The 18,485-nt window shown below is 40.4% G+C and overlaps 1 protein-coding gene across 1 annotated transcript; it reads left to right on the top strand.

Annotated features, from left to right (window-relative positions):
- Positions 1-12,497: 12,497 nt before the first annotated feature.
- LOC145483758 (uncharacterized) lies at positions 12,498-18,330 on the top strand. The gene is made up of 4 exons (XM_081462301.1): positions 12,498-15,063; positions 16,591-16,644; positions 17,211-17,277; positions 18,160-18,330. Exons 1-4 carry the CDS (start codon positions 14,905-14,907, stop codon positions 18,252-18,254), a joined length of 375 nt encoding a protein of 124 aa, XP_081318427.1. The 5' UTR covers positions 12,498-14,904; the 3' UTR covers positions 18,255-18,330.
- Positions 18,331-18,485: the final 155 nt, after the last annotated feature.

Below are 18,485 nucleotides of genomic sequence, written 5' to 3'. Positions count from 1 at the left end.
GACCGACCTTTTGCTAATATCTCAAAGCGGTCCCATTTTCAGTTGTGGAACTGAACAAAACGTAGATTGATAGATTGCATGACAGAAAAACCGAACATTTTTTTAAAAGCGATCACGAGTAGCTTAGCCTGTCACGAAGGACAAAAAGGGTGGGAAATCAACGATGCACCGAAAGTGTTTCAAAATATTCAGGATAATCTTGATCTGACCGATATATGGCGGGACTTAAACCCAGAGGGGAGAAGATACACATGGAGACAAAACAAGCCTGAAATACATTTTCGGTTGGATTTTTTCCTTGTAAGTGTAAGTCTCGCCTTCTCGGTTATATAACAGACCAATCTTTGTGCAACATCGCTATTAATTACCAGACACTTCCCAGAGGACCAGGCCTTTGGAAATTACAGCCTGTGAACTCATCACTTTTGGGAGAAATGGATTACGTAAACAATGAAAATCTACTCTTGTTGAAACGGTCAACCAATACGAAAGTGATGAAACAGTACACGAAGTGTTGTTATGGGAAATGATTAAGCTTCATATTAGAGATACTGTACTTCAATCAGTACTCAAAGGAAAATCAAAGAAAATTAAGAACAAGGAAGCCGGTATTGAAAATGAGATAGCCGCTCTCGAAAGACAACTTGAGATCTGTATAAAGAACGACGAAGAAGCTGTTGCTGAACAATTGAGGGTGAAGAAAAAGGAATTAAAGAACATAATGAATACAAAACAAAAGGAGCCATAATTAGATCCAAACCGAGATGGTATAATACACCGATTCCAGAAAAAACCGGAAGTTGCACGTAAGCGAGGCTTAATAGCCCTCGAGCTTTCAAAATGGCGGACGAAATGCTGGGGAAGAACGAAAAAATTCGAATGTATGTAAGTTAGAGCTACTTGTCTGGAGCAAATGTGGTAAAGAAAACGAAAAGAGTTGGATACAAGTGTTGTGCGCTGCAAACTCTAATAATCGAAGCAAAAACCGACCTGATTTATCATTTCCACGACTGAGTTTCCTTCGGACAAGCTAGCCAGATAAACAAAGAAGAAAAAAGTGGGAAATACTTATGCAAAGGGGAGATGTCTATTTTACCTCGGTAGGAAATAATTTTTGTTGTTCCGAGCACTTCTTGCAAAGTGATTTTAAACTGAGTACACTTCTTGAAACTGGAAGCCGTACCCTCGGCTTTCCCAACGGCAAAAGTTGATGAGGAATCTCTGTGTAGAGCGAAATATGTGATGCATCTGAGTCTGGCATATGAATACCCATCAGCTTCAATCAACTTAGGAATTAATCAGTTTTCATGCCTCTGAGGTAAACAAAAAACGTTTCCCAAAAACAATGTTGAATGTGGAAGAACATTAGTGATTTAAATACAGCCATTGATGAATTTTGAATATTTTTTACTCGCTTATTATTTCAGCAAGATCTGGCTTTTAGGTTTAATGTTTAAGAACTAGCAGTGTCAGATAAATTATTGCATGGGCCAATTTCCTGTACTTGATGTTGCGGAGCCAGCCCATTAATTATTTACCTGAAGTTTTTTTAGGCTGAATTTTAAAACATAAGGTGCAGAATAGACTGCAGAGAGACAAAAGGTCAGACACCCAAGACCTGGACACCCAAAAGTAAACTTTACTCTGAATTTAAGTCTCACAACACATTTTAAGGCCTTGTAAGAATTTTCCTTAATGTCGTAGATTTGATAGACAGCTTGTACTGGCAAGCAGGAAGGTTATAATCTTCATCCCTTCTATGCAACCAAGTAAATCAGAACTGACTATAATTTTAATACCAATTTTCTAAGGAAGACTGTTTTCCAACCATGAACCAGAACTGCAAATGTAAGAATACAAGCTTAAATGGCTATTAGGAGAATAAATGGATGGCATATATTTGAGGGTGTAACTCCACTAAGGTTGTGTACAGTTGTTAATCAACCCTGGATAGTGAGCTATTTGCTTGTAAACTGGCAGAAAAAAAAAGTTATCTGATGTTTATTTGTCATTTGGTAGTGACTTTAAACAGAGTACATGATATTGTTCATCAGTGGTAAATAAATATTTGGTGATTTCCACCGTACTGAAATTGTGCATTACGTGGCTTCATGTTCTATTTTCTGGCACAGGGTGTAACATAGAAGGACACATGGTAGAGCTGGTGTATAATTTTGACCTCATTGAGAATTTCCTACATTGTATGATCTTATAGATTCCCAATTGTTTTGAACTATTTTGAAATATTCATTCAAATATTCATTACCACAGAAAAACTAGAAGTAGCTGAATTCTCTCATATTAGATGCTGGACAAACTTTTTGGACCTTTGATATACATTATTTATTCTGGCTTTAGCAATAATCACATCGTGTAAGGCCATCTCTAAGCATTAGGTAAGCCAATTCATGTATAATATATTTATCATAAATTGTTCAATATTCTTTAGCATCTCCTTCCACCATTCTATGTCCAAGGCAATTTGCTCATTAAAAATTCGCAGTTACTTCCAATTTATAGCCAGGAAATTCCAAAGTCTGTTCACAACAAAGAGTAGTTGTTGTACATGGTACATCATAAACTGAAGTTCATATGACTCTTGTTTACTTTTAAACCAGTGTCAAACATTTTGCATATTGATTTTATAAGGCAGTCTTTCATGGTCTCACTATCCATAACAATGACATTCCTAGCTTAAATTATTTCATGGAGATTGCTCTAACTTGGGTCTGTAACCTGAGTCCAGCTGGGGGACCTTGGGGAGGCCCCCAAAATTTCCCTTTTCTCTTGAACAAAAAGAAAAGCATTTTGTTACTTGCACCTTCGTCTATCCCTGTTGATGCATTATTTCGGTGTACTTGTCCATTACTAGTTGCTAGCTTTCTAGGCCATCTTTCATGGCATGTGACCGATAGTCTTTGTTACACTGTAGTACACTTCACTGATAATTTCACTAGTGATTTGACTGATGAATCAGCTTTGTGATTGCGTCCTACCCTGTAACGCAATGATGCTGTCACTCTACCGAACCCTTGCTTATACCATTCTTGGCGAGTAGATCGTGGTCTTGTTTGATACTCTGATTAGCATCTTTTGAACTGAAGGATTTCCCTTTATTCTCCAACACCGATTGTTAATTTATGAAGAGAGATTGGATGTTCTCTAACTTGAGAAGACTGAAGTCGTCAGTGAAAAATGAATCAGCCGTAGGAAATTTGTTCAAGTGTTTTGTTGCAATGTTCCCGATATCCGGCACAATTTTTAAATTTACTTCCCTATGTTCTTTCGAGCTCTTGCTTCATCAGTTTTACTACTTTAAGCTACTTTAGCTTTAGTAAAGTATTCTTCGGGTCAGGGTCGTAAACTTTTACAATTTTCAATTCATTCAGATTCTTTTTCCTAAACCGACCATGAACAAAGTTCTTTTAGGCAATAAAAATGGTGAGAACAGGTTGTTTTTGCGCATATTGGAGATCGAGACAATCGAAGGATGGGAAACATACCCGTCTAAAAGTTCCTTTATTTTGCCCCTTTGATTTATACGGCGACTTTTAAGCCAGAATTTCGATTGGCTGAGTGTCAATTTTTCAATGTTCTTCGCTCACACTGACGCCGGGAATATCATCAGAAGAGAGATTGGCCTTTCTTCTTCGTTCGCCATGTTGCTTTATTTACCGCAAGGGCTACTAAGCCTCGTTTCGGTGCAACTTCCGGTTTTTTTCTGGAATCGGTGTATTGTAGTGTATTGAGCCAGCGGTTGACATTATGAGCATGCGCACCTATGCGCATTCTGTTCCATGTGCTTCATTCTCGTCCCCAGAGCCTCCGTTTCTTTTGGTCACGTGGTCGGAGAAACGGAGGGCTCTGGTAGCAGCCATTACCGGATGTCCGTAAATCACGGACATCCGGTAACGCATGCGTAATTTTGGCCGGTATATCTGCTCATGCTCAGAAACTAATCCTGAGGGAGGGGAGAGAGGAATAGAGAGTATTCTTCAGATGTAAACAGATCGGAACGCTGACATGTGTTTTCACTTCGCTGAAGTTAGGTGATTTAGAGTTAAAAAGAGAGTAGAAAGCGGCCTTAAATGCCGTCGCCGCTTCAAACACGATTGCCAGCTTGTGTAATATTTCACCAACGGGTTTCGCGGTGCATTTTGTGGTGGAGCGTCTAGAAAAATTCAGGAATCGATAGCTGTGTTCTTGTTGTTTCTTCTCTTCATATTCGATAAAAAGGAGAAGTTTAAAGAGCGAGGTGCAGTTGTGAAAGCTTTCAAGCAACGTAATCAGGATACGGCATGTATTACGTCTATCGATGACACGGTAAAATTTGTTGATGGACACACGGAAGCGTTTGTGGAAATCAGCCGTGGAAATTGCATCACTGGCCAGAGGATTTAAATATAAGCCGTGCTGATAGATGAAGGGAAAATTTTTTTAATGGTAAGAACTGTTTACTTCCTGGCTATTTACATAGGTTTGTAAGCTGTAGCAGAATAAAAATCTGTTGAACTCAGGAAAGTTTTGTTGTATTGGAGTTTTGCTCGTCTTTCCTTGCAAGGAATGTAATAAAGGTGCTCACTTTCATATGATCTTTCATGTCCTCATTTTTTCAAGTAACCCCATTCTGTTCTATTTTTTTTTTACAAAAAAGGGTCTTACACAATCAACAGATCATTAAACTGTCAAATTAAATCAATCGATCAACTTTTATTGTGCATTATTTACAGAATTAATTTACATCAGTATTATAATTAAATAAATATGAGAAGAGAAATCTATTTTGCACATGGCTATGGAAAGAATAAAAAAAATATGTGTGTGGTAACCAGGGTATAGGGTAGCAATTGGCCTTTTGAAGTGGTTACAACCATGTTAAGAAAAACGCCAAGAAAAAAATAAAAGTCCTATGCCAGTTGTTATCGAGTGGTTATATATGTGTGCTGGGGGCTTCCATAATGGCTCTGCAGCAATTTTAATTAGCTTATCTGGAACATCTAATGATGGTTTTTGTATATTCAGGCTTGAGAAAAGCCTGTAGACATTACAAAACTAGATATAGGGCTATTCCACCATTTTGTCCCCCGTCCCCCACTGCTTTTGTTGATGTAATTGTTTTTGTTCATTTTATACCTTTCAACCAGCTTATATAAAGCTTAATCTTTTGGGTGCTTTCAACAACAACAACAACACCAATTTATTTCAGTATTCCCATATGAGTACATGGTGTTACCAAAAATATAATACAGCTAAAATGATGTAACTATAACATTAGTATCTGGCATTGGTATACATGTAGAGGTTCCTGATGTGAAGAGAGTGATTCATATTGGTGTGCCTCAATGTACATTAAGGAAGATTTTTTTTTAGGAAACTGCATGAACAAAATGAATGGGAAACAATGCAATGACATTGCTCTTTTACAATTCATGTTACTTCATGGTAATAAGGTTCTTCAGCCTGTTATACAACCATGTGCAACAACAAATCTCAATGTATACTTTCTACGTCTTGTGGTTGATCAGAACATCAGCCACATAGCTTTACTATCAACAATGGTTCTTTCTCCATCTCCTTTTTTTTCAGTAGTATTTATTGAACTGCAAGAGCAACATTCCCATTTGAATTATCCATAAATGGTCATCCTTCAAGGAATTTATGTAGCACTATTATGGTCTGAAAATTAACAAAGAATAGTAAATAATGGCAGGAAATAAATTATCTTTCAAAGGCTAACAAAAAGATTATGATATTTTTCTTATGGGGATATTAATGTAACTCTGTACACCTTTAATGTTTGATTTGTTTTTAGCAGAGATAATTCCCACATTACATTTGGAAACCCACTAGTCCTGATGATGCGTTATCAGTTATACATGTATAAATAATTGTCTCTTATATTTGTTCACAGTTATTTGCATGGATGATAAATTATTGTTATTTACTGATTAATGTTATTGTGACGGAATAAAGTTTTGCTAGTTGCAGTTGCTTCCTAACTAAAGTGGGGAGAGAGGAAAGAGCCTCAAATTTCAGCTATGGTTATCTATGGTTATTTTCCTTTACACATCATTTCCACAAGTAAATTATAAAAAAAAAATAAATAAATAAATTTGGGCGAAGGCTCTAAAGCAAACTAAACTCTTGCCTGACCACAAAAGGTTTGTTCATGTTTTTTTGGGGGGAGACTATAGGGGAGGTCTCAATAATAAAAAAGAGATATTATATATATCTATAACAGCAGAAGCTTCTTAACAGATAGTAAAAGATACATACATAACAATATGTGGAAGAAACAAACCAAACTTCATGTTCAGACCATTTGCTACATCATCCAGGTACGTAGCAGAGTATTATAACACGGACCTTTGACTCATTTTGGCAATTTAATATCAATACATTTTGGACTGCTAGAATCTGATCTCCTTGATCTTTCAGAGAGAGGAAAACACACTCACCTTCGCATTTCCAGTGCCACATTTGCTTAGCAAGAGTGATATTTCTTCGTCTTTTCACCTGGCTCTAAGTTTCCTTTTGAGCTTTTCATAAAGGAAGACGAACGTTTCTTAAAACCCACTGCCGATTCGAAGTTAATTTTATGATTTCTTGGGGTATGGTCAGCGACAAAGTAATTGTTGTATTAGCTGGTTGATTCTCAGAGTTCTAAACGTTTCTTCCCACCTTCTCCGCTGCTACAACAAAGGACGATGATTACGATCGTGAATGACATCGTTGCAGGCGACGTACTCCTTTGGTTACGTGGAAACTTTAACGATTCCTTCGGATCGATCGGGAAAGGTCACCATTGTTTTTTCGTAAAGCGCGCCTGTGTCAACTGAGCGAAGGTGCCGCCATCTGGGCCGGAAGTAAAATGGAATGCGTAGAGCGTTGTAATTTTCATTTCTGCTGCGCATTCATTTTTTGTCAGCCAATGAAAAAATTCGAATTTTTGGGTGCGTCCAGAGCTACTCGTCAACGACATTTTAAGACGAGTAGCACTGGGGACGAGAATGCATGTGCTTCGATTGCAGTAAACCAAATATATGACAGTGGCGACGAGGATGAAGTGGTAGGAAAACGCCGAAAATATGACTGCTATCGGGAAGATAGAGAGTTTTGATGAGACACAAGAGAAATGGGAAACTTATGCGGAACGTGTAGAACAGTTTTTCTTAGCAAACAACATCGATGAGGACCGCCAAGTGCCAACCTTGTTAAGCTTGATCGGCAGCAAAACGTACACATTGTTGAGGGACCTTCTTTCACGGGATAAACTAGCCACGAAGAGCTTCCAAGAGATCGTCACGACCCTTCAGCAACACTTAAATCCTAAACCATTGGAAATAGCAGAACGCTTTTGTTTTTACAAACGAAATCAGCGAGAAGGAGAAACCGTGTTGGCCTACGTAGCAGAACTGAAGAAACTAGCGACTCACTGCAATTTTGGCGCGAACCTTAACGAAGCTTTACGGGATAAATTGGTATGTGGCCTTCAAAATATGCAGATACAAGGGCGTTTGCTTTCAGAAGCAAAACTGAAATATTCCAAGGCTTTGGAACAGTGAGCTGCACGCAGAACCTCGAGTTGACAAGATCTCAGATAACAGCAAACCACCGCCACCGCCACCGCCGCCGCCGCCGCCGCCGCCGCCGCCGAACCTCACGCCTAAAGGTTGCTATCGATGCGGAGGAGACTGGCACGCATCACACAATTACAGATTCAAGGACCAGACATGTTATCATTGTGGGAAGGTGGGCCATATTTCCAGAGTTTGTAACTCGAGACGACAAGGTAAGCCGAAGCAACCACCCAAAACACCACAAAACACTCAAGTCCATACTGTTCAGTACAGTGAAATTGATGAATTTGAAGATGTGTTAGGAAGCATGAAGATACACAATGTGAGGAAACCGAGCAGTAATGTAATCTGGGTAGATCTGAAAGTAGAAGGGAAACCGTTGAAAATGGAATTGGACACAGGCTCGGCTGTGTCGATCATTCCACATGATTTGTACAAGGGGAAATTTAACGACAAACCCTTGCATAAAACGGAACTAATGTTGAAAACCTACACGGGGGAAAGCATTGTTCCACTGGGAGTGCTTAAGGCAAATGTTGAGTACAAAGGTCAGCAACCCTTACTGTTGGATCTGTATGTGGTTAAGAATAAGGGCCCGGTGTTGATGGGAAGGGACTGGCTCTACAAGATACGCCTGGATTGGTACGCTATTAAATCTCTGAAAGCTTCACAAACCCCATCAATTGCTAACGAGCGTCTGCAGACCATGCTAGACAAATACTCTGATGTTTTTGAAGATAAACTTGGAACATTCAAATCAGCTAAGGCAAGGCTAACCCTCAAAGAAGATAGCCAAGCTCATTTCTGCAACGCTCGTGCCGTACCTTACGCCTTGAGGCCCAAGGTTGAAGAAGAACTGAGAAGACTTCAGAATGAAGGTATTCTGACGAAAGTTGAGTGGAGCGACTGGGCAACGCCCATTGTACCTGTCCCAAAGAAAGATGGGTCTGTCAGAATTTGTGGTGATTACAAAGGCACAGTGAACCCAGAACTACAAGCTGAGCAGTATGCCTTACCCCGCATTGAAGATATCTTTGCAAAGCTTAGTGGTGGGCAGAAATTCTCAAAGATTGACCTTCGTCAGACATACCACCAACTAGAGATGAAAGAAGGTTCCAAGAAATACCTCACCATCAACACACACATAGGTCTGTTTCAGTACAACAGACTGGTGTTTGGCATCACATCAGCACCTGCAATCTGGCAGCGCACCATTGATCAAGTGCTGGAAGGAACATCTGGCACAAGCTGTATCCTTGATGATATGATCATTACTGGCAAGGATGATGCAGAACACCTGGCTAACTTAGAAGAAGTTCTACGACGGCTTCAGCTTCATGGGTTGAGAGCAAACAACGCAAAATGTGAGTTTTTCAAGGAGAAGATAACTTATTGTGGACATAACATCGACAAAGATGGCCTACACAAGTCAGCAGAGAAGGTAGAAGCAGTATTGAATGCGCCACGTCCAAACGATGTAGTTGAAGTGAGATCTTTTCTCGGGCTAATCAATTACTATCACAGGTTCCTGCCTAACCTATCGACAGTAGTGCATCCCCTGACACAACTTTTGGAGAAGAATCATCAGTGGAAATGGACAGAACAGTGCGAGATAGCATTCCGCAAAGTGAAAGAAATGATCACGTCAGAGCAAGTTTTAACGCATTATGATCCCAGCCTACCACTAAGGCTTGCTTGTGATGCATCCCCTGTCGGTATTGGAGCGGTGCTGTCTCACGTGATGCACGACGGTACCGAGCGACCCATAGCTTTTGCTTCAAGGACACTCACCAAAACTGAGCAAAAGTATGCACAGATTGACAAAGAAGCCCTGTCAATAATCTGGGGGGTAAAGAAGTTCCATATGTATTTGTTTGGCCGCTCTTTCACATTGTACACAGATCATCAGCCCTTAACGTCAATCTTTCATCCCTGTGGTCACTGCAGCTCGACTGCAACGTTATGCCTTGTTCCTGGCGGGCTATGATTACACCATTGAACACAAGAACACTAAAGTTCACAGTAATGCCGATGGTCTTTCCCGTCTTCCACTCGTAAAGGAATCCAGAGATGAAGAAGTTGTCGACCCTGTGGGTGTATTTAATTTGATGCAGTTTGATCCACTGCCAGTCACAGTGGATAACGTTAGGCGAGAAACACAGAGAGATCCTGTTTTGGCTCAAGTGTATGAGATGACCGGTAAAGGTTGGCCACACAACACTGCTCCTGCACTCAACCCCTATTTTGTTCGCAAAGATGAGATCACATTACAATCAGGCTGTCTGATGTGGGGAATAAGAGTCGTAGTACCTCCAAAGTTGCGCCCTCAAGTTCTCGAAGAACTGCATCAGGGACATATGGGGGTCGTGAAGATGAAGGCCCTCGCCCGAAGTTACATCCGGTGGCCTGGAATCGACAAGGAAATTGAACTGACGGTTAAGTCCTGCTCAGGTTGCCAACTAACACAGAGAGAGCCCAGTACAGTACCGGTACACGCATGGGAGTGGCCTTCGTTCCCCCGGCAACGAATTCACATTGATTTTGCAGGTCCGTTCCTCAATAGCATGTTCTTGGTGGTAGTGGATGCACATTCAAGATGGCTAGAGATAGAGAGAATGACTAGTACAACCTCAGAGAAGACCATTGAAGTCCTTCAGAAGTTATTTGCCAGATATGGAATACCAGCCCAGTTGGTAAGCGATAACGGGTCGCAATTCACATCAGAAGAGTTTCAGCAATTCCTTAAAAGAAACGGAATCAAACACATCACGTCAGTACCTTACCACCCTGCCACCAACGGGCTGGCGGAACGCTGTGTGGGGAGCTTCAAAGTGCGATGAAGAGTGAAACTGAAATGAAATCCTTGAATCTTAAGTTGGCAAGATTTTTGCTGGCTTATCGGAACACTCCCCACTCAACCACTGGAGAGCCACCATCCCAGTTGTTCTTGGGAAGAAGATTACGCACTCGACTGGACCTTTTGAAACCAGATCTCAGCGTCCAGATAAACAACCGTCAGATAGACCAGTCTGTCGCCAAGGGTGGTTCTGTAACGCGGCATTTTACCATTGGCCAGAGAGTAATAGCACGAAATTACAATGGAAGATCAAAGTGGGTACCAGGTACTGTGCGTGCACAACTAGGACCCCTGTCTTTTGAAGTGGAGATTGGGCCTAACCTAGTTTGGCGTCGACACACAGACCAAATCAAAGATTCCAATGTTCCTGTTGCAGACAACCGTACACCAGTTATCCAGCCGTTGCTGTTCCCGCCCCCAGTCGAGTACCATGGTGACCAAGTAGCTGAGCCGCCTGAGCAGACAGAAGCCGTCCCACGGGAAACGGGCTTTCAGCCATCCAATCCAGCGGCTAAACCTTCAGTTAGCAGCCCGCCGAGCCAGATTGAACATGTTCCTGTTAGAAGATATCCTACCAGAGAGAGGAAGCCCCCAGTCCGACTGGACCTTTGAACATTGAACTGCCCATTTCTAGGGCTCTGACTTTATTTTTAAGAATAGCATGTTGTGTCGAACTTTTGGGGTATGAGACTGGCTTAAGGGGGAGGAGTTGTAGTGTATTAAGCCAGCGGTTGACGTTATGAGCATGCGCACTTATGCGCATTCTGTTCCATGTGCTTCGATTGCAATAAACCAAATACATGACAATAATGAAGGTGAGAAACATAACACTGAAATGTTTCCTGAGCCTAGAAAATCGCCATTGCAGAAAAAAAAAAAGACAATCATGCAGATCATGGCAAAGAATGGAGCAAATCTTACAAACATCTCAGATATTTTTAAAGAGTGTATCTCTTTTTATAGTGATCTTTACACAACCAAAAGTATCAAAATAACAGAACATTTGGAAAAAAAGTTTTTCGGCTATGAACACCACAAACTCGACGAAATTGATAATGTAAAATCCGAGGGTCTCTTAACTGAAAGAGAATGTCTAGAAGCTGTCAAGTCAATGGAATCCGGTAAATCACCTGGTACAGACGGCCTCCCTGCTGAACTTTATAAAGTTTTCTGGAAAGATGTATCTCCTTTTCTCATAAGTTTCCTGAACAGAAGCTATCAAAAAGGAAAACTAGCTGTAACTCAGAGGAGGGGTATCATTTCTTTGATCCCGAAAAAAGACAAAGCATTAAACGAATTGAAGAATTGGAAGCCCACAACCTTACTTAACTGCGATTACAAAATTGCGTCAAAAGCGATCGCTTCTCGTCTTCAGTCTTGAAATGGGCGGATGCTAAAGTCAAGGCTCTAGGTTTTTGGTTTTGTACGGATCAAAATGAAGGAATGAAAATGAACTATGAAGACAAGGTTCACAAAGTTGAAGATATTCTTAACAATTGGCAAAACAAGAGACTAACGATTCCTAGAAAGATTACAATTATAAAGACGTTAGCTACATCCCAATTGGTCTATATTATGTCCTCATTATGTACAGGTTATAAATCGTTAAAAGAAATAATTGATATGCTTTTCAAATTTCTCTCTGAAATGATCGCTGACTATGGCGATGGTGGTCAAAAAATCTTGGACATTGGCATTCAATAAAGATCGCGTGGACAGTGAAGTATATTTCTGATGGTTGTAAATCCAAATGGAAAAATTTGGGGGATTTCTATCTTTCAAAGTGGGGAGGAAAATTAGTTTTTCTTGGGAACTTGAGAAAAAAGACGCTACCAAACATGATATCAAGGATGACTTCCCCCAAGAACTTATCAAAATTTGGGTGGACTTTAATTTTAGAGATTCGTTCGTTTCCAAGCACGAATTTTGTAGTAGTATAATATGGAATAAGTCATTAGTAGAATTCCTAATAGGCCTTTATTCTACAAGCACTGGGCCGAAGCTGGTGTACAAAATATGCACCTTAAGATACCAGCACGGGACGAGCTAGGATGGCTGCCGGAAGTAAACTTACTTAACCGAGCATGCGCACGAGAACTCTCGACTCATCTCTCTGCCGTCCTCGTCTCGTCGAGGACGCCATTTCGCCCGACTAGCCGTTGTATCGAAAACGTGAGTATTTGGTTCTTGTTTTGCCCCAGCAAATGTTCCAATCGACCATAATTTCGGTTATATGATAAGAATGTTTATAAGGTTCACAATTTCGTAATTGTAGTGTAGAATACTACGCTAAGATACGAAAAAAAAATGTGAATAAAATATTCCTCGTCTGTTCGTTTGTGTTTCAGTCACTGATAGTTCAGTCGCTGTCACGAGTGTGCAAGATCAAAACGAAATACAAACTGTATGCATTGAGAACACATCAGTGTAAGTACTGTCGATAAAATATATGTCGTAAGAATGAATGCCATGGAAGCATTTATCAAGCAAATAAAATACACATTTTCAAACTGGTGTTCAGTTGTTTTTTTATACTACCCGGAACTTGATGCAACGTTTGTTTTATTTTTATAATGCTTGTTACAATTACAGATGGAAATTGAAATGTTCATGGTGGCAAAAAGCCGTCTGAAGCGGGTCGATCAGATTGTTCGTTTAATTTTTACATACGGAAATTCTGGTTTCTCTATTAAAGTATCGACAGATGTTTGCTTCGCTTATAAAGGAAAAGATATTCAGCATCGCTGTGAACTATCGTTTAAGCTTAATAGGATAAGATTTCTTCTATGTCTTTTATAGTCTAAAGGATGTCATTGTTTCTGTGAATAGCTTGTACGAAGTCCGAATTATTGACGTCGCCGTCCTTTGCGAAAATACACATCTTAAGCATTTTGTTTTTGGCGACACAACGGGACCCGCGAAAGTTTCCCGCGTCCACTAGCGTTCCCGTCCTGGCCTTTCCCGTCCTCGTATCTTAAGGTCCCTAATATCAAAGATCTCAGTTGTTGACGATGATTTTGAGGTCATAACTTAGAGACTTTAAAGAGAAATACTGCTTATCTGCCTCTTTCCTTGATTTTATGGAGTGACCTCGGCCATAAGGAGCGCTATGAAGTCTTTGAAATTGAAGACGCCAGATGAAAAAGATCGGGGTTTTCGGTGCAAAAACTGATTGCAGCAACCAAGTCGACTAAATTAGCGTAGTGCGTTTGTTTGCAGTATCAGATTGTAAGCAGTGTATGTAGAACAATGTAAGTAGCATAAATATTAATTGTACCGTAAGATTACTGTAAGTATTGTACCGCAATGTACGTAGAGAATTCCGTCTAAGGCCCAGTTCAATCGTCGTGCTTCTGCCGTGCCGAACTAATTTCAGGAATTAAGTTCGTCAAAAGCACGGCAGAAGCACGGCGTCTGAATCAAACGTTTGAATTTTGTTCGGCAAGCAATCAAGTTCGACAAGCTCTGCCGTGCTACACGACTCTGGCACGGCAGTGATTCAAACGTCGTGCTTCTGCAGCGCTAAACAAAATTCATAAATTATATTAATGTATTTTGGCGAGATTGAGTTCCCACGGGGAATTAGGAGGAGAATTGTTACGAGGCATCTGTATATCCTGAATTTGGTTTAAATTTGGCACGACGTCTGAATCAGAGTTGTTTTCCTGCCGTGCTACAGTCGAACCTAAGTGCAATTTAGTTCGGCAAGACAGAAGCACGACGTCTGAACTGGGCCTAAGTATCCTTAATGTAGCTAATGTAAGTATCATATTGTAAGTAGTGTTCTTTGTGTGGTTATAATTAAAAAAAATTTCGTTTATCTTTCCATCGCAGATCATTCCTTAGCTACTTAATGCTTTCTTCCAACTCCTAAAAAATAATTACGATCATTTAAAACATAGCAGTTGGGTCGGAATAAACAGAATCAAGCGTAGCTGACGGTTTCTCGGGTAATAGCACACACAAGGAGGCTACAAGAACAATGGAGCGCGGGGTCATCACCGGCCAACAAAATCCGACCATGTAGCCATCGCGCGAAAACCATGATCTTTTTAATCACTGCTCAATTAGGGCTCGCTGATAACCAACAAGGTTCCAGAATTATGCTGTAGTTTAGTTACAAATGACAATACTCGAAATCTATTACCATGTTAATGGAGCCATATCTATATTCCTCTTCAGAAGCGCTCTGATACAATAGGGTCTCTTGTCACGTTTCCAATTGTACAATCTGAAACCCACAAGCGGCGCAGGTCTTCTACAGCGTCTTTGCCACAATTCTCTTCCCCAGGAGAGGCTGGTGGTTCTCGCTTCCGGCGAGTTTCTGCTGGGAGTGCGTCAAACGTCCCCACTCCCTCCACCTCAGGACAGAGTGAGACCCCACTCTCTCCGGGAAGTTCTTATGTTTCTGGAGCAGCAGAAGTGAGACGAGGCTCGCGATCAAGAAGGTCCTCAATAGCGGCTTCAATGTTGGGTTCCAGTGATGCGACTCAATCGAGGAGAGATTCAGTGCAGGCTGATGGTAAAAAAGGTTCAATTGGATTTTCTACCTTGGCTTCTTCCCTTGTCAAGTGGAAAATCAATTCGTTGAGAGCAGCCAGAAAAACTCAAGAGACCATTGCTAAGGTAAGTATTTCACTCTCATAAAGGTTTACTAACTTACCTAATGAACAATTAGCCCAAGAGCAACGTTGAGCATTTCTGTACATTCGTAGCAAAATCTCTTGAGACCAACTTGGTCTGTGGACTGGTAATTGCCCTTAGAAGTTTTGTGTTCTCGGCCACCCCTCTTGCTTTGGTCCCGGCGGACAGTCCATACATTCACTCTCATTTTAACCTCTCTACAACGACGGCTAAAACTCGTCCCAACGGCCAAAATAACCTCTCGAAAACGGCCAGTTAATCAACGACTGACAAACGCTGTATACAAACCCCTTTTTTGTGGAAAAAGGTCACAAAACTTGATCCGTATTGGACGTCCTTGGTCTCCGTTTTTGCTAAGTTTCTTTTTTATTGATGCATTTTGATTCATATATATGCTAAAACAAGTATTTTTTTTTTTTAAATGTTGCACTCCCGAAAAAAAGTGAGTCATATTGCACCCTCGCCTCGACCTCCCATAACTGCTACCTCTCTACAAGGGCCACTTTCCTCTGTCCAAACTTTGAAGGTGGCCGTTGTAGTGAGGTTCGACTGTATAATATGTCAAAGAGACACGTGACCTCAATGAGCTCTAAACTTGGGCCCGCAATATGGTCACGTGTACTGGTCAGTCGATACCTTTTTCTGCCAGTGGCAAGTGTCATTTGACCATAACATGGATGTCCCATATCAAAGACGTAGGCTGTAAACCAAGGCTGCATGTCTCAGTCCACCTATTCAAAAAACCGTTGTGAAGCTAATATTTATGTTTCTTCGAGGAAAAACTTCTCGCGGGCAACTTTGAACCCAAAGGCCTTCGACAGAAACACCCAATGAGTCTACTAATAGTTCCTGCCCGCAATCCTTCACAGTGCTACCAAAGCAGTTCAGACCACTGGTCGAAATTTCTTATGAGTGATTGTCGACTTCAGAGATTTGAAACTCGTAAGATAACTTTAGCGTTTCCGCGAACGCTTATTAATTAACACTAACGCGGTCGGTTCAGACGGTCGAAGATAACACTACCCAACTTGAATGAATGCTAAGATTTAGGCTTCCACCAATTACTATGTCATTCGGTCGTGCCAGTCTCAGTTTTTGTTCGGTCGCGGCAGAGTTCGGACGTTTAGTCGCTGCTTTTTTGTTTCGTTATTTGAAATAGTTTTCGTCAAAATCATACCGGTTCACTGGTCCAGTTTTTACCATTAGAAGATATGTTCAACGTTCTCGAATTAAGCATCTTTTAGAATTAAAACTCATAGTAATGATAAACTCTAGGGCATAATTTCTCAAGGGAGACTGAGTTTCTGTCCTGTCGCTCAATAGTCTAGTTACAAAATTCAGGTGTATATTCGGGGTCAGTCACTTGACCAGTCAATCATAGGTCAGACACGTGTTATTCTTGTCATCAGGGTGAGAGAGAGAGAGAGAGAGAGAGAGCAAAAGAAGACTACTTTATCGACTTCAGGTATTTACCTTTTTACTAATGACAAGTATTACTTCCCCTTCAAGGATGCCAAACATCAGGAGTTCATGGATAAAACTGCTGACCGCATAAAGACTGAGGTATGCACCTCACCTGAGATTTTCACAATAAGTGTTTTTTAGTGTTGATAAAAAGAAGCGCAGCCTCTTTGCACAAGAAATTAAAGAAGCCAAGCCCCGAACGTTTTCTATACCATCATACTCTTGACCGGAAACACGTTGGTATGCCCTCTGTAGCTAATAGTGTTATGGTAGTTCGTATAGGCTATCAAATGATTTCGCAGTCGAATGCAATTTGGAATAAATAGTAGACATAAAAATAAAAGACTAAACAAAATTGTGGCGAGTGCAATTTGTAGTCTTCGAAGAATTTACGGGTGCTTAGTTATTCCAAAAGTTACAAGAGAAAAATCATTTGATAACTTGTTAATACTATTTATGCAATTTAATTTTAACTTTCTTCACTCCATATCAACTTTTTGTACTCAATTTTAACTTTCTGCCCTGTTTGGAATTAGTTGACGCGCTCTCAGCCAATCAGCATGTTGAAATTTTTGCATATATTTATTTACAGAAGTAATTGCAGTTTAATTGTGTTTCCCTGATCGTTTGTTACTAAGCTGACTAGTATGTTGTGCTCGTTTTAGCTTCCAAGATCATTGTTGGTTAGTATACAAGAGGAAGCATACCCCATTATACTTAGAACAGCCCAAGGTATGAAATAGGTCTTCTGAAATAATGATACCGTAAACTTCCGAAAGTAATTTTTTCCAATCAATAGTCAGGTGTAAGTTACGTATGGCAACTTGATTTAAGGCACTCTATGACAAGGGAAGGTATTGCTTATGCCACGAGGCGTAGTGTCAGTTCGTGCCACGTCAGTTAATGTTGCGCCGTGCTAAAACAAAACCCGTAGAATTTTCATCAAGTAACAGGAACGTAATATAGGAAACTTTGATCCAAGTTAATATCATTTTCAACAGGAGCTTGTCAAAAGGAACGTTTCTTCAAATTTAAATTAAAAACTCGATATTATTACAGCGGACTAATGTAGTAGTGCGTCATGAAGTACAAATAGTTTATCTTGGTATCCAACTAGTTTTCCTGCAGCAATATAGATTTAAGCCGGAAGAAGAGCCCAGTCGTCCAAACATTAGATAACGTGTTTGCTCCGCGAAAGTAACGACTCTTTGAAAGTAACGTTCCCCCGAAAGTAACGAGCCCTAAAGGCTGCTAAACCCGAAAGTAACGGGCTTCGTTTCTTTCGAAAGTTTACGGTATTGCGATTCATGTTAATGTATGATCTGCTGCTATGTTAGGCTAACAATACTCGACTCGTGTTTCTCCCATAAAATGCCGGTATATTGAAATTATCAGTATTCTGATAACGCATTCTGCCAAATTCTACAGAAAGCCATCAACGTATCCCAAATTTAAACTCTGTGAAATCTGCTCTTGACGTTAAAGACTTATGAAACAATAAGAGTAAAACTTGCTGTTAGACCCTGTCGTTTACTTGAGGCATAGGATTTCAAGTGTTTTACTGTTTCTCTCTTTGCATCAGTTGTTAACACGGATCTTTGTTTTATTTTTAAGCATACAGATCTCAGCTAGGAGCGAAACACAAGCTGACGTTGCAAGCTTCTGATCGACTGATGGATCTTATCCGTGATTTAAAGACTCCTTACTAAACTGTAGGCAATGATCAGTCAATCGACTATGCCTGTTCAAGATACTTGAATGTTCTCGAATAACTTTACAATGAAAACTGCAACAGTGTAAACTATTTAAACGCTTCTTTCAATTAAAGTATCATTTAAAAGAATCGTCAGTCGCAAAATCAGCATCAAGTTTAACGACACAACAGCGCCCATGTTGATAACTTGCGATATCATTAAAACTGAGGGAAATTTACCGGCAGA

Source organism: Orbicella franksi, chromosome 4, assembly GCF_964199315.1.
Source record: "Orbicella franksi chromosome 4, jaOrbFran1.1, whole genome shotgun sequence".
Taxonomy (NCBI): Eukaryota; Metazoa; Cnidaria; class Anthozoa; order Scleractinia; family Merulinidae; genus Orbicella; species Orbicella franksi.
Note: the sequence above shows the minus strand (reverse complement) of the source record. Positions and strands in the feature narration are given on the sequence as shown.

Bases quoted from the DNA above. Each gene is read 5' to 3' on its own strand.
- LOC145483758 (XM_081462301.1), top strand. From the start codon at position 14,905: ATGTTGGGTTCCAGTGATGCGACTCAATCGAGGAGAGATTCAGTGCAG. The intron at 16,645-17,210 runs GTATGCACCTCA...TGCTCGTTTTAG, and splicing joins CTGACCGCATAAAGACTGAG to CTTCCAAGATCATTGTTGGT. The intron at 17,278-18,159 runs GTATGAAATAGG...TTTATTTTTAAG, and splicing joins TATACTTAGAACAGCCCAAG to CATACAGATCTCAGCTAGGA.